This window comes from Chanodichthys erythropterus, chromosome 7, assembly GCF_024489055.1.
Source record: "Chanodichthys erythropterus isolate Z2021 chromosome 7, ASM2448905v1, whole genome shotgun sequence".
Classification (NCBI taxonomy): Eukaryota; Metazoa; Chordata; class Actinopteri; order Cypriniformes; family Xenocyprididae; genus Chanodichthys; species Chanodichthys erythropterus.
Window position 1 is genome coordinate 4,936,554 of NC_090227.1, and position 26,109 is coordinate 4,962,662.

Genomic DNA, 26,109 nt, shown 5'->3' on the forward strand with positions numbered 1-26,109 from the left:
TATTATTATTATTTTTATTATTATTATTATTAACGACTGTTGTAGTGGCCTTTATTTTGAAATGAGTAGTTTCCGGTGGGAGTTGCTCAACGTCTCGTTCACGCTGCTGCCATTTTAGTGCGCGGTGAGAGACGAGTGGCCGCACAAAGAGTCTGCACACATAAACAATGCTGCAATAGTCACGGTCTGCGGTTATTTGTGATAGCAGAGCAGTCGACGTTTCTTTGCTCGGATCGCACTCATATTCCATCATGTCCACCGAGACTCCACCGGACCAGGTAAAGTAAAGACATCTGTGGATTGTGGAGTGTTTGAAATCAAGTGCTCGTGTTTGCGGCCTAGCTTGTTGAGATCGCTCCTAAAGCAGGATGGTGTCGATGTTTAAAGGTTTATTACACGCCTTTTCACAGTATGCGTCGAGTGTTTGTGCAGTGATTGATTTGTACTGCTGTAATAAATTAGGAAAACAGTTGAGGTGGTAGGAGAGCCGAGTGTTGACGTAATGCTGTTGCTTAGGTGTTGGCGATTGTATGACTGCAGCGCGACACACCACGATGCCTTTATTTATTTTTTTTTACCTGTACTATTGTTTACAGCAACATCCAGATTTATTATGTTGACTTGAGATGGCCAACGTACTATTTTTCTATTTTAACTTATTATTCTTCTAAAATTTTTGACTGGAGAGCTTTAAAGCAACAACCCCAAACTCGTGCAAGATGTATCTTTTCTAACCGAAAGGAAGATTTACCTAAAAATCAATAGACTTGCACTGACAGAACGCTCAAACGAGCCAATACTAATCAAACTCTCACCCATTCTAGCTATTTTTAATCTCTATCCGTTTATTGATATGTGTATCTGTAAAACCTTCAAATAATACCACTCAGGACTCCCTAGCAACGCCCTAGAAACTAATTAGAACACCATAACAACCTCCTAGCAACCATTCAAAAACATAGCAACGCTGTAGCAACCACCTAGAATACCCTAGTGACCCCATAGCAATCTCCTAGCAACACCCTACCAACCACACAGAATATATAATCTATCTGTGTGGCCTTAAAAAATTCTAGGTTACCATTTTAAAACTAATTCAAACATGAAACTATTTAAAGGAACACTCCACAAAAAAAATAGGCTCATTTTCCAACTTCCCTAGAGTCAAACAGTTGAGTTTTACCGTTTTCGAATCTATTCAGCCGATCTCCGGTTCTGGTGGTACCACTTTTAGCATAGCTTAGCATAGTTCATTGAATCTGATTCGACCGTTAGCATCTTGCTCAAAAATGACCAAAGAGTTTTGATATTTTTCCTATTTAAAACTTGACTCTTCTGTAGTTGCATCGTGTACTAAGACCGACGGAAAATGAAAAGTTGCGATTTTTCTAGGCCGGTATGGCTAGGAACTATACTCTCATTCTGGTGTAATAATCAAGGAACTTTGCTGCTGTACGATGGGTGCAGCAGGCGCAATGATATTACGCACCGCCTGTGACCCCCTGCTTGCACAGGATAATCAAGTTCCTTGATTATTATGCCAGAATGAGAGTATAGTTCCTAGCCATACCGGCCTAGAAAAATCGCAACTTTTCATTTTCCATCAGTCTTAGTACACAATGTAACTACAGAAGAGTCAAGTTTTAAATAGCATCTCGCTCAAAAGTTAAAATATTTTTCCTATCGGTCTAATCCGATTCAATGAACTACGCTAAAAGTGGTACCACCAGACCCGGAGATAGGCTGAATGGATTCGAAAACAATAAAACTCAACTGTTTAACTCTAGGGGAGTTGGAAAATGAGCCTATTTTCAAAAAAAGTGGAGTGTTCCTTTAAACTTAAAAGCTATTTAACCAGACTTAACTTTGAACTGAAAACCTTCAAGCGTCAAGATTTTGAAACCACTTAAAATGTTTAGTCAGGCTTTCTCGAGTTCGTCTGACATACTTATTTTTTTTTTAATCTAGTTTACTAATAACAAGATAAACATAGAGTGAACCATGAAACTTTTTTATCCTTTAGTATATTAAGATGATTTTTTTTTTTTTTTGGTGTCACTATGCTGTTTATGAAGGCAGCTTTCAAAGTTTTGAAACTACAAAATACCAGCTGTATTTCAAGTACACTGCACACTTCTCATGTTTAAGATTGAGAACTTTTGATGTTCAGATTACGGTTATATACATCCAAAATATGAATAGTTTTTCCCCAGTGTCTTTTGGGAACACATGTCGATGTTGCGCACACTTCAGGATAATCCGGTTTCACATTTGTTGTTTCTTTCCCCCCTCAACAGGCGGCAGAGTACATCCCAGAGAAGGTGAAGAAAGCAGAGAAGAAGTTGGAAGAAAATCCATATGACCTCGACGCTTGGAGCATACTGATTCGTGAAGCACAGGTTTAGTGACACAGGGTTGCATTCCTTTTTCCCCGGGGGTAACATGTTTTGGGAGGGGGACGGGAGGGCGAATCTGATGCTGTTTCATGTAAACGGTCTTTGGGACGTACATTATGATTCTGTATGTAAACGAATTCTACTTCTTTTAGAATCAACCCATAGACAAAGCAAGGAAGACATATGAGCGACTTGTCGCCCAGTTTCCCAGTTCGGGCAGATTCTGGAAGCTATACATTGAAGCTGAGGTTAAACTTTATTTTAATTTGATGACATTTTCATATCTGTGCATGACAATGCTTCTCCCCATTTTGATCAACAATGTGATATTCACACAACACCAACCAATGCACAATAACCGCAGGGCGTCAAGGGAAACTCTCATAGCTTGTATCATTTAGAGGTTCTCAAGTCATTCTTTTCCTTATACTTTGCAGTTTTATGAGGTGATATTGTTGCATGTTTTATCTGCAACAGCATTAAAACAATTTTAATGGTATTGGAGTGCTTTAGCCTTTATTACTTGTGTCAATTTCTTGCCTCCTGTGTCATTTCTTTGAGGTTGTTGTGGTTTGTTTGTAATTAATAACTCAAGATTTGGTCCATACTAGCATCTACCTCTCTCTCTCTTGTCCCTCATTCCATATTATACATGTGAGTCGTAGTCCACACATCAACAAAGTCTAGTTTGTCTGAATCCTGAGGCGAGTTATATGGTATTTTACAAGTACACACTTGCACCACACAACGCAGCACATGCTCACATTCTTTTAGGTTTAGTATTAGATTTATTATTCACATCCAGAAATAATTATATGATATATGTAGGAGTGCAGTTTAGGGACAGATTGTAATGGTAAGTATCTTACAAGTAACATTTAGATGCAGAGTTACATTCAACTAACTTTGTTAACTTGTAGTCACTTAAATGGTTAGGTTTTTGGTCTATTTATAAAAAAATATATATTCCTAATAGAATTAGAATTTATGACTATTATATTGGCAATTATAAATGATTAAACATCGTTTAGAAAACTAAATGTGTAATTTATTTTTATACTCTTGAAAACCTTTTGGTGGAGGGTGGTTGTGGTGATCTTTTTGTTTTTTCTTTCTCTATATACTTAGTTGATTGTTACAATTGACCCTTTTCTAAGACCTGTCCTGTAACATTACTGACCAGTCCTACCTTTGCAGTGATTTACCATTTTCTTAGAAAAGTTTTGCGCTTTCCAAAACCCTCAGGCCTCATTCCCTAATGAACACGTATAATATAAGTAAGAGCATCTATCTTTGTGACAAGATAAAGTTAAACTTGATGTCATTTTCGTAGTCCAATGCATGAGTTTGCAATACTATTCTTGTAGGAATGTTACTAAGAGTTTGTTTCACTCGCATAGGTAATCACTTTCAAAATTTAGTCGTTTCTTTTAACAAAAAAGTGTTTTGATTTGCAGTCTTCAATTTTGAATCATTACTGAATCACAAAGTTGAGAGAATCTCAATTAATTTCAGCCCATTTTAATCCATTTTATTTATAATCACTGTTTACTGAAATCACCTGATTCTTTCTATGGGATGTTTTGTAAAGCTGGTCTCAGAAACATTAACCAATTGGAGTGGAGCTTATTGAAGGGTCATTTAGGATTTTAGCTGCAATCACATAGCTACAAAATAATTTCCTCTCTAAAAACAGACCTCACCATGGATAAATCAATTAGAGAGCTGTGGTTTTTGTAAAAATTATTTATTTTTGGATATCCATCTTGATAATCAAAAACATGCAAATTTTTTGCTGTTGTCATCTGGATTTAAAACAAGTGTAATGGGTCTGAAAAATCATATTTATTTTGATTCTGTATAATTGAAATAGTATAAAGGAACAATCATGGACCAATCAATTTTAAGTGTTTATGCACTCATCTGGACTTGATTGAGCATTTCCAATAATTGTTTAATTGTTGTTCAAGCTTTTCAACCCTTAGTCAAAGCTGTTCTTTTTACCCCTACCGTAATAAAATGCACTGTAACAAGTTTGGCTTGTCGTTGTAATGTGCGTTATAATCTTGTGTCAGTGAGTGTGCGTGCATGCGTGTGTCCGAGGCAAGGAGACGGCAGTACCACAGTGATCATGTCCCACAGCGACTCTGCCTCAATGCCAGTATTTTTCACACTCTGTCATGCTGAGTTTTGGTTTCGTTTGGAGCTGTTGATTGGTTGGTTAAGTATGTCAGGCTAACATCATTTGCCCTGGAGCACAGACACACTGCCAACAACCTCTTACAGCTGACCACAGTGATATTAAAGGGTTAGTTCACCCAAAAATTTAATTTTTGTCATTAATTACTCACCCTCGTGTTGTTTCAAACCTGTAAGACCTTTTGTTCATCTTCGGATCACAAGATATTTTTAATAAAATCCGAGAGTTTTTTTTTTTTTATATCTCTCATAGAAAGCAATGAAATTACCACATTCAAGGTCCAGAGAAGTCGTAAAAACATCATTTTTTGTGTTTGCGCACAAAAAGTATTCTCATCGCTTCATAACATTAAGGTTGAACCACTTTCACAATGACTATTTTAACCATGTTTTTACTGCTACTCTGGACCTTGAATGTGGTAATTTTGTTACTTTTTATAGGAGTAAGACATCCAATATCTTATTGTTCTGAAGATGAACAAAGGGTTTTTTTGGGTTTGGAACAACATGAAGGTGAGAACTACAGAATTTTCATTTTTTGGTGCACTAACCCTTTAATGCGATTAATGTTACAAAGAACCACAGAGTTAATCTGAAAAGGCCATAATGGGATAGTTGGGATAAAATTTTGTCATTTATCATTCCAAACCTGTATGAGTTTTTTTTTTCTTCAGTGGAACAAAGAAGACCTTTTCTGTACAATAAAAGTGAATGGGGACCAATGTTTTGGTTGCCATTAACTTTCATTATATGGATGAAAATTGTATGGATGAAAACAGTTGAAGCATTCTTTAAAATATCTTTGTGTGTGTGTCTCTTCCACAGAAGAAAGTAAATCATACAGGTTTGGAATGACATAAATCATGACAGAATTTGAATTTGAGTCAACTATTGCTTTAATGATAACAGGGCACGCATAGTCAAATTATGCAATATTAGCAGGTTGTCCTATGCTGCTGCTATTTAGGGGGCAGCAGTGGACAAAGGGCTTTGTTTGCATAAAGTACAACCCTAGAGTGCAGTACAATTGCACAGACAAAGCGATTCCGAATGAACAAAATTAATTTTGCAAAAATCTGACTTTACCTCTTATTTTGTTATCAGTGAAAATGCATCAATCCCTGATGGCATATACTGGTTAATCTGTTTTTAAATTGGACAATTTAACCCCCTTCCCTTGTCCAATCTAACCATGACTTCTTTTCTCAAGATGCATTTGAGCTCTTCTTGATGAGTTAGTCCACATAGACTGTTACAGTGTTTACAAAATCATAATTTGCATCTCAGCAATTACAATACCACTGAATGACTCTGTGATGATCTAGATTCTAGAAGATCTTTGAATACTTGGGAGAATTTTCACATTTACTTGCTATTTGTCCTGTGCAATACATTATGTGCAGTTGCCTCAAATTGCATTCATATGTTATCAGAATTCTGAAACATTTGCAGGTGCATGACTCTGTCAGTGTGAGTTTTAGTGCAAGTGACAGTTCTGGTAATCAGTCCAGCACTAAATATCACGGGATGCATGATTATGTTAATAAACATTAGAATTTCTGTGATTTATTGAACACTTGCAAATTGTTCTGATTACTGTCACCAAGGTAATGTTATCTAGCCGGGTAATAAAACATGATTTATGGGAATAGACAGAATGACCAATGATAGACTTCACTTCAAATTGGTTGTAAACATATTCAACAAATGTTTTGCACTGTAAAGTGTGTTTATGAGTTTATAACTGTCATGGTGCTACATTATAGTTTTTTTTTGTGTGTGTGTGTGTGGTTGCATATTATTTCTGACACAAAAATATGGTGCAGGGTGTAGTTATTTTTCATATTTGTGGCATGCCAGCTGATAAAATAATTATTGGTGAGCACTAAAGGTTCATTTCTGTAACTTAGTGTTGAGAAATGTTTTGAGAAATTGGTTTCTTGGTGTTTTTTCAATACTATGAATGCACATTATGGCAATGTTTTTGCTGTTTAATGTTGGCTCTTATTAAAAGTGAAATATTTATTTGAAGTTTCTACATTTTCCTGTAGAAATAATATAAAAAAGATATGTAACTGCACCACACTCATGCAATTTCCTTCACAGCAGCAACTTCTGTTAAACAGACTTTTGTGTCACTCAAAGGAAGTTGGTGAATAATAGAAATAATCTTATGTGAACCTGTTCTAAATTATTGTAATTATTGTAACCCTTAAAGAAGTTGTTTGTACTTAATGTGCCACAACTGGTTTATAAAATATTAGCTTTGTAAAACCTTCAGATGCAACCCATAGGGACAATTCTAAATCTTTCCCAGGGATTTTTATTTCAAAAAGAATGTTTACTTATACATATTGGCATGGTTTCACAGACAGGGCTTAGATTAAGCTAGGATTAGGCTTTAGTTCAATAAGAACATTTAGAAAAACATTGCTGGTGTGCATCTTGAGACAAAACAATGGCACTGACATATTGTAAGATATGTTGGTGCAAATTGCTTGCAGTTAAAAAGGCTCAACGTTAATTTTAGTATGGGACTAGGCCTAAACCTTGTCTGTGAAACCGGGGGAATATCCATTACACCATTTGAAGCTTTGTGGCCCATCCATGACTCGTTTTATGTGCGTATTTTTCAAACTCTAGTGAATCTTACGACTCTATGCAGCATCACATGCAGTTAATAGAGGAGGCCAGTCATGACACATTATGCAGGGTTGTGTGAATGTCACATCGTTGACCGTAAAAGGGTTGTGTGTGCATGCGTGTGGACTGTGGAGCAACTTACTACATTCTGTCTACTGACAATATATATATATTTTTAATAATATTGGTTTTCAAATGTGTCCACAGATCAAGGCTAAAAACTATGACAAGGTTGAAAAGGTAAGCATTTGTTATCGCATGGAAGCCACATTTTGAATTTATTGATCTTATGAAATCGTGTTGGACACACACATAGGTGTAAGAGCATAAAAGCTGAGCTTTATCTAGGTCAGCACTCAAAAGCTCAGGGAGAGTAAACATGAAGATGGTGTAGTGAAATAACACCCTGCTTCACTAGAAATATCCTGTTTGCTCTCCTGAATCCAGAAAACAGTTAATCAGACACTTAAATATGAGGAAGAAAACTCAGATTTGATTCTTTATAATGGATCTATTTGTTATATCCCAGTTCAGAGAGCAATTCACTGTTAATGCAGTTTGGCAACAAAACATCAGGGTCAGTTTTGTTGCATATCTCATGTGACTCTTTTGTTTCTGAAAACACAATACCTTAAATTACCATGTAAATATGAATGTTAATCATTCAGTATTATGTCATAATACTATGATATTGCCATCTGATGATCACAGATTATCTGCCAAAATTTTTGAATGACAACTTCAGTATATTTTTGGAGCATAATCTAGAATTGGTTGACTTTGATATGTGTTTTGTATTTAACCACCATCATGATCAACGCTACCGTCACAGTGTTGTTTGTATGCATGAGTCAGTGCTGTATTGTAATTTAAGGTGCTGTCTTGTTCGTCAGATGGGTTTGTTCACTGTTCAATCTCTTGCTCAGTTATTTCAGAGGTGCTTAATGAAGGTTCTGCACATTGACCTGTGGAAGTGCTACCTCTCATATGTCCGGGAAACCAAAGGAAAACTGCCCAGCTATAAGTATGTGAAATGATTGTGTTTTCATGGCTTTAAAGTAGCAATCAACTGCCTTTTCAGTGCCTGATGGCAATATCCAGAGAGATGGGTGATTGAAATTTCATATACAGTGGGGGCAAAAACTCAGAGACCACAATTCAGTCTGGCATTCAGAATCTAATTATAAAACAGATAGTTCTGGTCCTTTATTTAAATCTAGAAAGAAATAGTTTTAGATTATAAAAAGAAACTTTAAAATTAAAATAAGCAATATTTCAGATTCTCCCTAATCAAATGTTTGACATTGACCTTGCAAATTGAAGCACAAGATGCTCTTTGAAACATCCTCAAATAATTATGGATAACATGATTATCAGGTTTTGCCATTAAAGTGAAGGAGGGACATACCAAAAAACTAATTATAAAATGTTAATTTTTCACTTCAACTTTCCTCTTATTGTTATGCTGATTATATAATTTACATTAGAACAAATTGTTAAATTAGGACAATGCATTTTTATTAATTTTTTCAGACTTTTGGACCCATTGCATATAATACTACACTGCCTGGCCAAAAAATTTTGGATTTAAATAAGCAAATGCTTAAGAGTCTGATTGGGTCATTATTGCAATGATTATTATGTTTCTTGCATGTTATATGTTTGGCAACAGTTAATTTAAAGGTGCCCTTGATCATGTTTTTAAAAGATGTAATATAAGTCTAAGGTGTCTCCTGAATGTCTGTGAAGTGTCAGCTCAAAATACCCCATAGTTTTTTTTTTTATTAATTTTTTTAACTGACTATTTTGGGGCATCATTAACTATGCACTGATTTTCACTCGACCCCGCCCCCTGCCAATCGCATCTTCCCAGCCACACGAGCTCTGGACTATATTACAGCGCATTTACAGAGTTCACACAGCTAATATAACCATCAAATGGATCTTTACAAGATGTTCGTCATGCATGCTGTATGCATGCTTCGAATTATGTGAGTAAAGTATATATTTGGATTTTAAACGTTTGATTCTAAATGAGTTTGAGGCTGTGCTCCGTGGCTAACGGCTAATGAGGAGAGATTTATAAAGAATGAAGTTGTTTATGCATTATACAGACTGCAAGAAACGATGGTAACTTTAACCACATTTAACAGTACATTAGCAACATGCTAACGAAACATTTAGAAAGACAGTTTAAAAATATCATGTTATCATGGATCATGTCAGTTAATATTGGTCCATCTGCCCTTTTTTGCTATTGTCATCGCTTGCTTACCTAGTCTGTTGATTCTGCTTTGCACATCCAGACGTTCTACCCTTTCTAATGGCTTGAATATGAGCTGGCAATGGCATAGGCATATGCAAATATTGGGGGCGGAGCCCCCGACTGTTACGTAACAGTCGGTGTTATGTTGAGATCCGTGTGTTTTCCGGAAGTCTTTTAAACAAATGAGATTTATATAAGAAGGAGGAAACAATGGAGTTTGAGACTCACTGTATGTCTTTTCCATGTACTGAACTCTTGTTATTTAACTATGCCGAGGTAAATTCAATTTTTGAATCAAGGGCACCTTTAAAGCTGCAGTCCGTAATTGTTTTGGTTAAAAACTATCCAAAATAAATTTTTGAGCATGTACATAAACTATCTCCTTACCTTAGCCCAATTCAAAACGGTAAGCATGTAATAATGTTTTAAAATTTTTGTGGTACTGGTGGGTTTCTGCGGGAAATTTGAGCATGCAGCTGTTCGTCTTTGCGTCATTACGTCACGTCTGTTTACATAAAGAATGAGAGACGGCTAGTAGGCTATAACACGTGAGGATTCTGCAGATGACGGATCATTATATCCTTTTCTCACAGCACCTGGAATAATCAAACTTATCATTTTGATGGCGGATTGTATGGTATGACAAATTAACGTTAGCGATTAGACTGTACAGCAATTGAAATCTACAGTTAATGTTAATACACACTAAATACACAGTCATGCTGTATTGTTAACATTAACAATTTGAGAACAAAGGTTAACAATATTAATAATCTGCATGGTTTGACGTTATCTGAGCAAAGCGATCGTTAGATTTAATCAGTGTTAGCAGCGCAAATTACTGTAATGCTTTTTTTTTTTCTCAGTTGGTCAGAACAAAAGTGGCAGATTTGTTACTTGTTCAGATGACATTTTTCCAGTGAAAATTCTTATTTTGGTCATATGTCCATGACTACAATCTGTGATTCTGAAGTACAGTATCCACTGGTGTGGTGACTGACAGCCACACATTCTCCTCAAAGCATTAGATTCATCCGCGTGCCCATGCACAACCCACTTAAAGATGGTCATTTCACAAATAACTGCAATTGCAGGTTTCAAACAGAGATGGCGACAAAGAGGCAAAACTTACAGACTGCAGCTTTAACCCTAATTGGAGTGTGTAGCTTTTCATTTTTTAAGCAACCATGTAGGAAAAACATTATGGCTATATTACAGGATGATAAAGCCAAGATTCATCAGGCTCAAATTGTGAAAGAATGGTTGGGAGGGAGCATGAAGAATCATTTTAACACATGAATCGACTCTTGCATTGCCAATACAAGATCTTGACCAAAAATCACATTTATTTCCATCAAGAGGTTCATCATTTTTTTTGGTCGAGATCTTGTATTGACAATGCAAGAGGTGAGCACTCTGTAAAGTCTCCTCCAGCACATCCCAAAGACTTACACTGAGGTTAAGGTCAGAGGTGCCAATTCATGTGTGACTCTTTTGGCTGGGCAGTGTATTTAATAATAGCAAATGAGACCAAATTATGGAAATTAAATGAATATTGTTTTATAGTGTCACTTTTTCTTAGGCCGATCAACCACCAATAATGCACTATCACTACTTTAAACAGACCTAACTTGTTCACTTTCATGTGCGTTGTGATTTGTATATGTTCTTGTCTCACATAGTTAGAAAGCGACTTTAAATGTTCTGTTCTTTGACAGGGAAAAGATGGCACAAGCATATGATTTTGCTTTGGATAAGATTGGGATGGAGATTATGTCCTATCAGGTGAGAGTTTGACAGTCTTTATTAATCCTGATTTGTCCTATGGCATCATAAACATTAACTCAAAACTCTCCTCTTAGATTTGGGTGGATTACATCAATTTCCTCAAAGGAGTGTAAGTACACCATCTGTATTCTCAAAACCCATTTCACAGTCATTAAAGAATTTCATAATTGGAGGCAAGGCATTTGACGAGCTCTCTGTATGTGTCATCTAGAGAGGCCGTGGGGTCGTACGCTGAGAATCAGCGGATCACAGCCGTCAGACGCGTGTACCAGAGGGGCTGTGTCAACCCCATGATTAACATTGAGCAGCTGTGGAGGGACTACAGTAAATATGAAGAGGTGAGTACATAGAGGATGATGGATGTGTTATTCTAATGGAAAACTGCAATAATTCAACATTGAATAGGAATTTAATTGATTGTAATCAGGGGTGTTGGAGCATGAGCCCCAGAGAAATACCGCTGTGCCCCAATAAAATATTACTGATAAATGAATCTAAATAAAGCTTGTGAATCAGCAACACATACAGTTTATATCCAAAACAGAGTACCGAAATATGGGGACACTTTTTGATGAAACACTTTTGGTTGAAACACTTTTGGTTGTAATGTGCATGGCGTTGACCTTAAAATTGTGCATTTTTGTTTGGCATAAATCGCTTTTGTTCCATTATAAAGGGCATAAATGTGCACTTGGCCAAAAAGATGATTGAAGACCGGAGCAGAGACTACATGAACGCCAGGAGAGTCGCCAAGGTGAGTTCAGCACAGGTTGAAGTGTGTAAAGCAACAGGGCCAGTCATTATGTTGGTCCTCAAAGCATATAAAAAACACCTATACCCATAAATAAAAATACACCATCCATGAATAAAAATACACCATAATTAACAAAACATTTGTAAATATTGCACATGGTCCCATCTGCAGCTCTGGTTATCCATGGCTATGAACCCCAGTAGCAATTTACAAGTAGTAATCTTAGGCTACATCAACACTTCATTTGAAAATGGTGTTTTCATTTCAAAACCCTCTCCACCCTCACTAGTGCTTTCAAGCATTTTCCAAAAGTTTCTCGATCACACTGAAACGTCGCTTAAATCATCTTACTGCTCATGTGTAAAACGTAATCAAAGCTCACTGAGATGATTCAGAGAGACCAGACACTATTCTTCAGGCACAATCACTTTATTAACAAAATATCTCACCACTTATAGGTGCGTTCAAGTTGCGCTCATTCATTCGCCATTCATTGTGTGGTCTAAACCACAGTTCCCCGTGTTTTGATGCAGGACAGCAATTGCGAGTAAATTTTCTGTTATCTTTGCAGGAATGTAAAATGAAGATTTACAAGTAACATTTTATCTTTAGCAACACTGAATAGCACATATTCGGCAATATAAACAGATATTTATCGGTACAATATGTGTCACATATTCACACAATGCAAAAATGGCATTTTTATAAGTATCCACTTGGGAGAACATCTTCAAAAACGAAGTCTCTGTGTAATGAAGGCCAGAATGTAAAGAAAAGGATGTGTTTTCAAATGTATCTGGATTAGTGTAGACGTAGCCTTATTTTATTTGATACCAAAAACTCTTTTTAAGTCAATAACACTTTCTTCTCATCACTTTCCTCTTGGTTCTTACTGTATGCTGACGGTGTGATTTTTAACCCCTTTCAGGAATATGAAACTGTGATGAAGGGTTTGGACCGGAACGCCCCCTCGGTGCCGCCCCAGAACTCCCCACAGGAGGCCCAGCAGGTGGAGATGTGGAAGAAATACATCCAATGGGAGAAGAGCAACCCACTGCGCACCGAAGATCAGACTCTCATCACCAAGAGAGGTAGATTCATAAATAACGAGCAGCATGTTCTGACAATCAACCAACTGCTGTTTTAATCAAATGTCGAGCATGACTGTAGTCCAGTCACATTTATTTCTGTAACATTTTTCACAATAGATTTTGTTTCAAAGCAACTTTACAGAAAATCATGATGTTTGGTTTATAATAATATCCTAATATCTTCATGCCTTTAGCAGATTAGAGCTGGACAATAATTTATAAAATTTACGTTTTGCGATGATGCAAGCAAACAAGCAGTTGAGATTTGCTATATAGTATAAAGTATATCACCCTACTGTATTTTGTTGGACACACTTCATAATAAAGGGTTAGTTCACCCAAAAATGGAAATTCTGTCATTTATTACTTACCCTCATGTCGTTTCACACCCGTAAGACCTCCGTTAATCTTTAGAACACAAATTAAGATATTTTAGTTGAAATCCGATAGCTCCGTGAGGCCTTCATAGGGAGCATTGTCATTTCCTCTGTCAAGATCCATAAAGGTACCAAAAACATATTTAAATCGGGTCATGTGAGTACAGTGGTTCAATATTAATATTATAAAGCGACGAGAATACTTTTGGTGCAGCAAAAAAACAAAATAATGACTTATTTAGTGATGGCCGATTTCAAAACACTGCTTCAGAAAGCATCGGAGCATAATTTAATCAGTGTATCGAATCATGAATCGGAACGCGGGTCAAACCGCCAAACTGCTGAAATCACGTGACTTTGGCGCTCCGAACAGCAGATTCGACACAAAGATTCACAATACTCCAATGCTTCATGAAGCAGTGTTTTGAAATCGGCCATCACTAAATAAGTTGTTATTTTGCTATTGATATTCTCGTCGCTTTATAATATTAATATTGAACCACTGTATTCACATGAATCCGATTTAAATATGGAGGCCTCACTGAGCCATCGGATTTCAACTAAAATATCTTAATTTGTATTACGAAGATCAACGAAGGTCTTACGGGTGTGAAACGACATGAGGGTGAGTAATTAATGACAGAATTTTAATTTTTGGGTGAACTAACCCTTTAAGAGCTGGGTGATAAAAGTTCAAATTTACAATGAAATAGATATCAGACAGTTGATATTTGCTATATAGTATATGTATATACACGAGTGTACTGTGTGAATTTGGATAAAGTTGCATATAATATATATTATTGGCTAAAAGTGATATCTATGTATGTCAATGTAAGTCTGTATGCTTTTTGTTTTTCTATGCATTTTTTTTTTCTTTTTTTGCATAATAAAATAAAACCTGTAGCTGTAGTTTGCATTTATCTCCAAATAATTTGTCAGATAAATACCTAAACTAAGTTTAGTGTTTTGTTCTTCCCTCATAATTAATTTTTTTTCTTATATTTTGATAGTTTAATCGAGCTTGTAGAGTCATTTAAAAACAAATATCCCCTCCAGACATCACTTTTGGCCACTACCGTGCAATAATACAGTTTACATTTTGCGATGATATAAATGTACTGATACACATATATAAAAGTTAAACAGATTTAAATGTACTAAAGTGCATTGTGAAATTCAGTCTTGAGATCTTGGGTAGAATTTAGTCACATGCTGAATGCTGGAGGACAGTGTCTGATGTTATTTGTTGTTAAGTTGTCTGTATCTAACTATATTATTTGTCACTTGCAGTGATGTTCGCCTATGAGCAGTGCCTTTTGGTACTCGGGCATCACCCTGACATCTGGTACGAGGCGGCCCAGTACCTGGAACAGTCCAGCAAACTTCTTGCAGAAAAAGGGGTTGGTTTGCACATCACTATATAAAACAATGTTTTACTGATGGTTCTAGAATTTGAAATGATTTCTCTTTGGTTGTATTTCGTTGTTTAGGTGTACATTTCCATGATCTTTTTCTTTCACTCTTGATCTCCTCACTCAGGACATGAACAACGCCAAGCTGTTCAGCGACGAGGCAGCTAATATCTACGAGCGTGCCATAGGAACTCTGCTCAAGAAGAACATGCTGCTGTATTTCTCTTTTGCAGACTATGAAGAGGTAAGACCTCTCAAACTCATGGACTCAGGTCCAAAGCTGTTGGACCTTTTAAAAAGGCCAATAATCTACACTTTTAGTACATTTTAAGGCCTTCAGTGAGGTCTGTTTATGTTAGTCAAGGTCTCTTGCACCAAAAAAAGCCAGAATTTAGTTTTATGTGACACATCTTTCCACCCATTTTCTGTTGTCTGACCATAACAATTGACGTTTTGCTACTGTACCTTTACATCTTCTATACTAATTGATATAAAATAAAAGGCTGAGGCCTGGTTGAGTTAGTTAGTAGTGTGCTGAAACTCACGGATATGCTAAGGGGTGTGACATTTCGGAATCATGCTTGAATTGTTGACCAATCACAACACAGGTCCAGCTGGCCAGGAGGGTCTTCATTGATACAGGAACTAAACAGTTACTTACAGACAAATATTTGAAAAATAATGTTTTTGTTGTTCTAGTAAACCATAAAATCAAAGTCAAGACTAAAGACAAAATCAATCTACTCATGATTGTCATTTTGATGATTTTTTTATTTTTTATTTTTTGCTTAGCTTTCATTAATCTGAAGGGAGATTAATTGATTAAACTCTTTTATTTCAAAGGGGCAAGAAAACTCCTGTTCCCTGTAATGACAATTCAACTTTTGACCATTTATAGTGTTGATCTGATCTGATTCGCAGAGTCGCATGAAGCACGAGAAGGTTCATAGCATATACAACCGTCTCCTGGCGATAGAAGATATCGACCCTACTTTGGTAAGTCAAGCTCTCTTTGGAGACAAACGTCTGGGTTCACACTGACATGGAAAAAAAATAGCAATAATAAACCTAAATTGTGTCTGATTTGAGTGATTCAAGAATATGTTTTGAATGCTTTTTAAAATTCCTCTCCACTAATCATTTATCGTTCACAAATATGAGGGATGCCTGAAATATAACACTGCATAGTCATGAATGAATGAATGAGCCCTAACATTTGTGTTTGTTTTGCTGTCTCTGCTAATAAAGAGACTGACCCTCTGATGTTTCTGATTCGTTCAGGTTTATATACAGTACATGAAATTCGCCAGAAGAGCTGAAGGCATTAAGTCTGGCCGCTCCATCTTTAAGAAGGCCAGAGAGGATCTTCGCACACGGCATCATGTGTACGTCACTGCTGCTCTGATGGAATACTACTGCAGCAAGGTAACATCAGCACCGCTCATCTGTTATATAGACACTACCGTTCAAAAGTTTAGTGCTGGTAAGATTTTAAAAAGTTTTTGAAATGAATCTCTTTCGTGCTCAGGAAGGCTGCATTAATTTGATCAAAGATACAGTAAAAACAGTAAAACTGTGAAATATGCATCATTACTCCAGTCTTCAGTGTCACATGATCCTTCAGAAATCATTCTAACATGCTGAGTTGCTGCTCAAGAAACATTTCTTATTATTATCAATGTTGAAAACTATGAGAGCTTGTTTCCAACATAAAATTAAAAAGGTAATTGCGACTATCTCACATTTTTGACTTTTTTTCTTACAATTGCGAGTTATAAAGTGAAAATTGCATGATATAAAGTGAGAATTGCGAGATATAAACTGCAATTGCATGTTCACGTACAATCTGTTGCACTGTTGCACTTCAGCATATTTTTATGCGTATATATGTCTACATAATGTAGGTGTACATTCTGGGTATAGTGTAAAATGTGTAGTGTTAACTGTATGTATGTATGTACATACTAAGTATAATGTGTAGTGTAGTGCTAACTGTAAGTATGTCTAATAGTACACTGTGTGTACTGACTATATGTATGTGCATATTGCACATTTTTACTTGTTGAAGTCTGTATGGTTATATGTTAACTGTTTCTGTAATTTTCTGGAGCACGCTCCCAAGAATTTCACTCTCCAAGGCACATGTGCTGTGGTGATGTGACAATAAAAATTGACTTGACTTATAATGCCCAATTGTGAGGGGAAAAAAGACTTGACGTTTATATCACGCAATTCTGGCTTTTATAAGACTCAATTGTGAGTTTGTCTCGCAATTCTCAGAAAAAAATTCTTTTTAATCTGAATTGCAACTGTATATCTCACAATTCTGACTTAATATCAGGCAATTCTGATTTTATAACTCGCAATTGCAAGAATAAAAGTCAGAATTGTATGGTAGAGGATTAGGGCCAAGCAATAATAAAAAAATAAAACCATCTCGAGATTAAAGTTGTTAAAATTCGAGAAAAAAGTCGAAATAAAATGTTGAGAATAAAGTCATTAAATTACAAGAAAAAAGTCATTAAATTATGAGAACAAATTCGTTAAATTATGACAAAAATGTCGTTAAATTTCGAGAAAAAAGTCGAGATAAAATGTTGAGAATAAAGTCCTTAAATTACGAGAAAAATGTCATTAAATTATAAGAACACATTCGTTAAATTATGAGAAAAATGATGTTAAATTTCAATAAAAAAGTCGAGATTCGTGTATTGATAATAAACTCATTAAATCACGAGAAAAAATTCGTTAAATTATGAGAACAAATTCGTAATTTAACAAATTTGTTCTCGTAATTTAACAACTTTTTTCTCATAATTTAATGACTATTGTCAACATTTTATCTCAACTTTTTTTCTCAGAATTTAATGACATTTTTCTCATAATTTAACGACTTATTTCTCATAATTTAATGACTTTATTCTCAACATTTTATCTCAACTTTTTTCTCAATTTAACAACTTTAATCTCAAGATTTTTTTCAGGATTCTTTGATGAATAGAAAGTTCAAAAGAACAGCATTTAAAATGGAAATCTTTTACTGTGACTTTTGATTAATGCATCCTTTCTGAATAAAAGTATACTTTTTTTGACAAAAAAAAAAAAAAAAACCTTTTGAACGGTACTGTATATATGAAATGCATATATTTTGGGGTCGATGACAACATTAAAATAACCTTAACTGTATTAATGTTTTTTTTTTCATGCTGTTCGATATCTTGACTGAAAAAATGTCAGGTGGTGTATATATGAAATGCATATGTTTTGGGGTCAATGACAATATTGAATACCATTAACGGCATTCATGTTAATTTTAAAAAGTTAAAAGATTTCGTTGTTTACAAAAGTTTTGATTTCATGGTGTAACCATGGTGTAAAAATGTCAGGTTGGTGTAACCAAGTAAAAAACCTCCTGTAATTATCATTTCCTTGTTATGGGTTTCTTTTCTTGTTATTTGACAACAATAGAGCATCCTGGATGATTGTTACACCTCACTGATGTTCGAGGTAAATTGATGAAATATTAGTAATATTTTAAAACAAAACTAAGTCAGTGTGTATTATTTTAAAGAGAAAGAAGCAAGCCAAACTGTCATTTTTATTCATTATTTATTCAAAGTCTGTTTGATAAAAAAAAATATATATATTTTTATAAAGAGACCTTCACTTTGTTACACCACCTGTATTTTATTTTAGGTTTTGCCCCTTATTTTTCTTTATGCCCCTCAAACATTATAATGACTTAATTTAGAAATTTCCTTTTAAATAATTGAATATCCTGACACACAAAACCGACTATCAAAATGACTGTTCTCTTGCCGACAGGACAAATCTGTGGCCTTTAAGATTTTTGAGCTTGGACTGAAGAAATACGGTGACATTCCTGAGTACATTTTGGCGTACATTGACTACCTCTCTCACCTAAACGGTAAGCACACACCGTTCGATTCCCTTCATACACACTTTTGGCAATTTCCTTTTAATCTGCGCCCAAACGATCAGTGATATTTATTAAGCCTGTACTGCTCTAATGTCACATTTCATACAATCATGTTAGGTGAAACACTGAAAACAATTTCAGCCAAAGCATCGTGAGATTGCGTATCATTGACACGTCCTTGAGATGACTGTTTATTTACACGCACAGAAGATGATATCTGACTCAGGAGTGCTTATCAGACCAAACAAACCATCCGTCCGCTTTATGAAGTAGATAGCTAGGAGATGGTGTTTGCCTTGCAGTAAACATCGGTCGTGTTTATCTTGTTGCTAGGCTATTACCAAAAAAGAGAAGTAAAAAGCCTGACCAGGAATGAGTTTTTTAAAAAATGACAGTGAATTATTGAGCTGTTTGCCCTTCCTTCCATCACAGAGGACAACAACACCAGAGTCCTGTTTGAGAGAGTCCTGACGTCCGGCAGTCTTTCCCCTGAGAAATCTGGGTTAGTGGGATTTTATTGATCTTTTTATTTTACGCAAGTATATACCATCTGCTGCTTTTAATTTGCTCTTAAACATTGCTGACTATATGCTGGGCATTTCTCACTTTAAAATGGTTAAAGTCTGTGCTATTTTAACCCTGGATTTAACTTAATCATTGATCAACGGACTGGTTCAGTCGGATTTAAAAAAGCCTTCAAGTAAATACTTCAATTGATCCGATTGAGCTCGATCTGAATTAAATTATGATTGGAATTGGATTGGAAGGGGTTGTGTTGATCTGAAATATCTGGATTAGTAAAATAAAATTAATCTTCTCAGTTGGATTCAAAAATATGCCATATGATGTGGATTGCATATGGTTATTTACATCTTTTGTCCTGTGACTGAATAAAAGCTAAATATTTGCTGAACAATCTCCTCGGATGTATATATTTGAACTTTCATTTTAGAAATGTCGTCAAGGCAAAAGCGGAAATTATGCCTGCACATTTACATGTGGTTTTGCGTAACAGGGAAATCTGGGCACGTTTCTTGGCCTTTGAGAGCAACATCGGGGACTTGGCCAGTATCCTGAAGGTGGAGCGAAGGCGTTTCATGGCCTTTAAAGATGAATATGAGGGAAAGGAGACGGCTCTACTGGTGGACAGATACAAGTTCATGGATTTGTATCCCTGCTCCCCCAGTGAGCTCAAAGCCCTTGGTTACAAGGTACGATAAGAAATATAATCATTTTAATTCACAAATTCACAGTCATTGGAAAGGCTCTGGTATACTCCTGACAGTTCTTCGTTTAATTCACCCAAAAATGAAAATTGTCATCACTTACTTGCCCTCATGTCGTTCTAAACCCGTAAGACATTCGTTCATCTTCGGACCACAAATTAAGTTATTTTTAATGAAATCTGAGAGCTGTCTCTCACTCCATTGTCAATCTGCGCAACTACCACTTTCAAGCCACAGAAAGGTAGTAAAGACATCATTAAAGTAATCCATGTGACTCCAGTGGTTTAACCTCAATTTTCTGAAGCAACACAAAAAAAACATAATTTACCACTTTTTAAAATGCTTTTAATTGAGAATTACAACTTCCGTTTTTTACGATAAAGCAGCTCTCCAGTGTGTTTTTCACTCACGTCTGACCTCCACAGACTGAACAGAAGAAATGAACCTGAGAAGATTTCCATGTCAAAGAAGCCACACCTACTTATTACATAATCACCACGGACCAATGATAGTTCAAAAGTGGTTAACAGCCGGAGAAATCTTTTCAGGAAAGTTTGCTTTGGCAAGCTGTTTCAAACTCCAAACAAATTTCGTTTTGGCCTGATTTTGTTAAAAATGACGTCTCACCAGTTTGTTCGTTGATTTTGCTTGAAGTATATCGGGCCTTGATACATCACTAACTTGTGTTACCATCTAAACATTCTCCATCATCTGATTGGCAGGACGTGTCTCGTGCCAAATACGCAATGATCCCGGAGACGGTGGTCACTCCTTCTACTCCTGCGCTAAAAGACGAGGCCGACCGCAAACCAGAGTACCCCAAACCTGACACCAGCCAGATGGTTCCTTTCCAGCCGCGTCATCTGGCACGTGAGTATGACTTCATCAACACCTCACACACATTTAATGGTAAACCCCTGGTCTAAATCATGTCAATTACATGTCAATAAAGTTGTACAGGTGCATACGATTGTACTCTGAGGTCTTGTTGTGCTTTGCTAAGTTTGGTCACATGTGCTCCTGACAGCTCCTGGACTACATCCTGTTCCTGGAGGAGTGTTTCCTGTCCCTCCCACTGCTGTCATCCTCATGAAGCTGCTGCCTCCTCCCAGCTGTTTTACAGTCAGTTCAACATCTCGTCTTCTCTTTACTGCTTTAGACCAAACAGTAGCATGACTGTCAGAATATCCTCATGTTATTTAACCAAAGACTTGTCATTGTACAGGAGGTCATGTGTGCGTACGTGTGTTTTTGTTTTCAGGGTCCCTTTGTACAAGTAGATGAGCTGATGGATTCTCTTAGAAGATGTGTATTGCCTGAGAGTAAGTAATATCATTACTTCATTTATTCATTCATAATGAATGAAACCAAACCCTAGCCCTATAGTAAGTACACGTTAATTAAAGGATTAGTTCACTTTCAAATAAACATTTCCTGATAATTTACTCACCCCCATGTCATCCAAGATGTTCATGTCCTTTTTTCTTCAGTCAAAAAGAAATTAAGGTTTTTGATGAAAACATGCCAGGATTATTCTCCTTATAATGGACTTCAATGGCCTCCAAACGGTTGAAGGTCAAAATGACAGTTTCAGTGCAGCTTCAAAGAGCTTTAAACGATACCAGACGAGGAATAAGGGTCTTATCTAGAGAAATGATCTGTCATTTTTCAAAAAAAAAAAAAAATACAACTGTATATGCTTTATAAACACACATTATCTTCTTGCACGTGCTTCCGCTTTCTGTATTCTTCAAAATGCTTACGCCGTATGTCCTACGCCTTCCCTAATCTACTTACGGAAAAAATGGAACTGCCGCCACGTTCGTTCTGTAAGTAGAATAGGGAAGGCGTAGGACAGCACTTCTCAAAGTCCGGACTCCGGAGGGAATTCAATCCGGACCTGCTTCCATTTCGTATTTCAACAGCAGTAACTGTGTGTAAGGGATTAAAAATCTGGATTTCTTACTTTGAAAAACGCATGTCAAAATCATTTGTTTAGTGTTTTATGTCTTTTTGGAAATGGTCCGAAATTAAAGCGAAGGCGAGATATTTAAAGTTTTCCTCCGTGATTCGATTGCCATGACATCCAGTGAGCATATACTTTTGATGTAATTGGATATGAGTTGCGCGACGCAGCGAGCGTTTGAATGGGTGTGGAGCAGTGGTTCTCAACCTGCGGCCCGTCACGAATGTAAATGCTGCCCGCGATATGCCGACCACAATAATAATAATAAACAAAAATAGCATACAATTTATTTTTGTTTTAAAATTTAAATTAAAGTGAATTAAATAAATATAAATGAGCTATAATGCTTTATTTGTCATATAAAATAATTTTGGTGAGCATTTATTATTTTCAGACATCAGGCAACGTAGGCTAATGACGCACTCACTCAGTTAACGAAACAAACACAAGTGCGCGCTTTGGAAGAATTCAAACAGTAGTTAGGCTAATTTTGTAAAAAAGATTTAAGCCTCAAAATGATCAAATTTGCTATTAAAGGAGAAAAGCTAAATGTGGAAGATAAAATGAAGGAACTCATGCAAACAAGAAGAGTCGCAGCATCAGCAGCAAAGGTAAGAAGAATGGAAGAATCAGTTTGCTGTTAGGCCTAATGAGCGAGATGGGCAGCCTTCCTGTTTGCTCTGTAGTAAAGTACTTGACAAGCAAAACCTACAATTTCAGAAGACTGAACTGTGTATTCGACGTGTTTGTTTGATGTATTTTAAATCAGTAAAAATAACCGCATCAGCGCACCCGCGGCTGGATGAGCCCAACTCTGCGCGCGCTCGCGGATCCGATGCTGCGCGAGGGATTGCGACGTGACAGAACGCTTGATATCGTCAGAGATTGTAATTAGCCTACAGTGCGCTCAGTGTTGTTTGTAAAAAGAGCTGAGTAACATTTGCTGATTAAGGCGTTTATGTGATTGTTTGGTGACTATTGCGATGCTGTTGAAAAGAGTCATAAAGTCATACAGAATTAAATAGCAACTTAAAGTGATTTTATGTACAGTTTGTGTATTCATTGAGCATTACTGATTATTATTGTAAAGCTAATGTCAGTAAGTTAGTTTTTATTTGTTATTTATTGTGTGCAACATCTTAGTATAATAATAGTATTATCTGCTAATACCATAACATTAAATCTGATTGGTTTGTATTGGTGACGTCATATGCAAATTATATGCGGACTGTGAGACCTGCACTTGGACCATTGTGCGGACCACTGGGAAAAAAGTTTGAGAACCACTGGCGTAGGACATACAGCGTAAGTTTTTTGAAGAATGCGGAAAGCGTAAGCAAGTGCACGGCGATCATTTGTGTTTATAAAGCATATACAGTTTTTAGTTTTTTCCGAAAATGACAGATCGTTTTGCTAGATAAGACCCTTATTCCTCGTCTGGTATCGTTTAAAGCCCTTTGAAGCTGCAATGAAACTGTAATTTTGACCTTCAACTGTTTGGAGGCCATTGAAGTCCACTATAAGGAGAATAATCCTGGAATGTTTTCATCAAAAACCTTCATTTCTTTTTGACTGAAGAAAGAAAGACATGAACATCTTGGATGACATGGGGGTGAGTAAATTATCAGGAAAATTTTATTTGAAAGTGGACTAATCCTTTAATATTACTCCGTACTAAATTGCAGAATTACACTGTAAGAAGGACACCTTAAAATAAATTGTAACTTTTTTTTAATAAACATGCATTACATCTGCTGTCCTAAATGGTACAATAAATATTACTACACGGTATAAACATTTTACAATTGGAATTATATACTTATATACTCCTATAAATCTTACCAAGTCTACATTTTTTAAACAGTAGTGTATACTTGTAATATATTTTTATGTTTAGATACTTTTATTTTTATATACTATATTTTTTGCATTATGATAATTAGAATGGAGGGGCTTGATTGTCATAAAAAAGATTTAAAAAAAGTAAAATAATGCATTTTGTTTGTTATTAAAATCAACATAAAAGCAGTACATTAAAAACTACTATTACCGATATTTCACTGTATAAGTAATATACATTTCTGGGAATTTTGGGGTTTATGATATTCACTCAGACACATTTTTATGTTTATTAGTGCTGTCAAATGATTAATCACATCCAAAATAAAGGTTTGTGTTTACATAATGTGAGTACTGTGTTTTTATTATTATTCATATAGATAAATACACAAACACACATGTGTATATAAATATAAATATACACATGTAAATTTTTTTTAAATAAATACATGTATGTGTGTGTATTTATATATAATGTAGACAGTACACACACATGTTAACCAACTTTTTTTATTTTGGATGTGATTAATCACGATTTAATCGTTTGACAGCACTAATGTTTACATATATTTTATTTTTATATATTGTACTTTTGCATTGTGTTAATGAGAATGGGGGGCCTTTTGCCATGAATATGATGTAAAATAATGTAATTCTTAGTATTTTTGATAGATTCTCATTAATTTATTAAAGTGAAAATTATTATTATTGTAAAATAATTTAATTAAAATCAACATAAAAGCCATATATTGAAAACTACCATCATAGATATTTCATGGCATAATTAATATAATTTTTATTTTTTTTTCATTCAAATAATGAGATTGGGGTACTTAATTGTCACACATGCCTAACATAATGTCATGATGCAGTACAAGTTTTGGGGTGAAATATGTCACGTACGTGTTCTTGACATTTTATGTCTGTCAACCGTAATGATTATACACTAAACCTTCACAAACTCGTTCTCTCTCTAGCTGTAGATGCTGCTGTAGAGTTGATCACTGGGAAACAGTTAGAGATGACCAGCGAAGGAAACGGGCCTGTGGAAAACCACGCTGTTGCTAACAAGTCCTTGAAAAGGCCTAACGCGGATTCAGACGAGGAGGAAGACAAAGGATCTATCGCACCTCCCATCCACGACATCTATCGGGCGCGACAGCAGAAAAGGATCCGATGAGCTGACCCGAAAACACACTAACACACACGCACCTGAACATCACAAAGGACGATTGAACCCGAACCCACCCGTGTGTCACAGCTCGCTGAAGCCGTACTGACTCCAGCTTCCTCCCTGGTTTACTGTGAACCTGCGCTCCTACAGCGACGCAGCCAGTGGACGAGAACGAAACGTGTCCCTCAGTGTCGACTCGTGTTTCAGAGGGCTTTCAGACTCATCGCTAGAGATCACAAGTCCATCTCGTACCCGTCATCGCTGATCTCGTTTTGGTTCAGTGCTTTCAAAGTTTCTTTTTTTTTTAACAGTTTTATTTTTTAAAACTGGGTGGTTTATACTGTATAAAGTTTTTATTCTGATTTGCCTCATAGTTCTGAACTTGCCATGTGTAGTTGCTGGTGATGGAAGAGTTGAAACTCCTTTTGTAGTGAACTGATGATCACACACAACTTGCTTCCAATAAAACAAAATGATAAAAATTGCATGCGTGTGTTACTTCACTGTGTGCCAAACGTGTCCGTGAGCTTTGAAACAAACTTCAGTGCGTTTGTGCTCACCACTAGGATGCGCTATAGTGCAATAGATGTGAAGCTGTTTGTGCACTGCTGTACTGAGTACACCACATCACTTTGAAGACCAATGTGTGAATCCCACAAAAACATCTCCAGGTCAGATTTAACTCAAATCAATTCAAAATGAGAAGAAATATTTATTTTGGCTAGTAATTTTAAACCATTACATTTGTTGAATTATAACAGTAATTGTATCCCAAATGACACACTATATACTATGTACTCAACTGTGTAGTGTGTGAATTTTAGGTTATTTTTTGCCATTACACATCAGAGTCTGATAGCTCCTCCCCCTCTGCTACTTATTTAAAGGGATAGTTCACCCAAAAATGCTCAAGTAGTTCCAAACCTGTATGAATTTCTTTCTTCTGCTGAACACAAAGGAAAATATTTGGAAGAATATAAGTAACCAAACAGATCTCACCCAACATTTACTACCATAGTAGGGAAAATAAATAAT

General features: G+C 36.0%; 1 protein-coding gene across 2 annotated transcripts; it reads left to right on the plus strand.

Moving 5' to 3' along the window:
- Positions 1-99: 99 nt before the first annotated feature.
- cstf3 (cleavage stimulation factor, 3' pre-RNA, subunit 3) lies at positions 100-25,556 on the plus strand. 2 transcript variants are annotated; one of them, XM_067389664.1, is made up of 22 exons: positions 100-278; positions 2,298-2,399; positions 2,549-2,644; positions 7,446-7,478; positions 8,165-8,262; positions 11,223-11,289; positions 11,367-11,401; positions 11,504-11,630; positions 11,969-12,046; positions 12,975-13,137; positions 14,808-14,917; positions 15,057-15,173; positions 15,851-15,925; positions 16,211-16,354; positions 18,398-18,436; positions 18,755-18,857; positions 19,302-19,371; positions 19,885-20,080; positions 20,818-20,965; positions 21,123-21,217; positions 21,357-21,417; positions 24,878-25,556. In XM_067389664.1, the coding sequence occupies exons 1-22, from the start codon at positions 252-254 to the stop codon at positions 25,078-25,080; spliced, it is 2,187 nt and encodes a 728-aa protein (XP_067245765.1). In that variant the 5' UTR covers positions 100-251; the 3' UTR covers positions 25,081-25,556. The 2 variants fall into 2 exon arrangements, with proteins under 2 accessions (XP_067245765.1, XP_067245766.1); XM_067389665.1 differs by lacking the exon at positions 18,398-18,436.
- Positions 25,557-26,109: the final 553 nt, after the last annotated feature.

Excerpts from the sequence above, each read along its gene's own strand:
- cstf3 (XM_067389664.1), top strand. The coding sequence starts at position 252 with ATGTCCACCGAGACTCCACCGGACCAG. Across the intron at positions 2,400-2,548 it reads TACTGATTCGTGAAGCACAG|AATCAACCCATAGACAAAGC; the intron begins GTTTAGTGACAC and ends TACTTCTTTTAG. Across the intron at positions 15,174-15,850 it reads CTTTTGCAGACTATGAAGAG|AGTCGCATGAAGCACGAGAA; the intron begins GTAAGACCTCTC and ends TCTGATTCGCAG.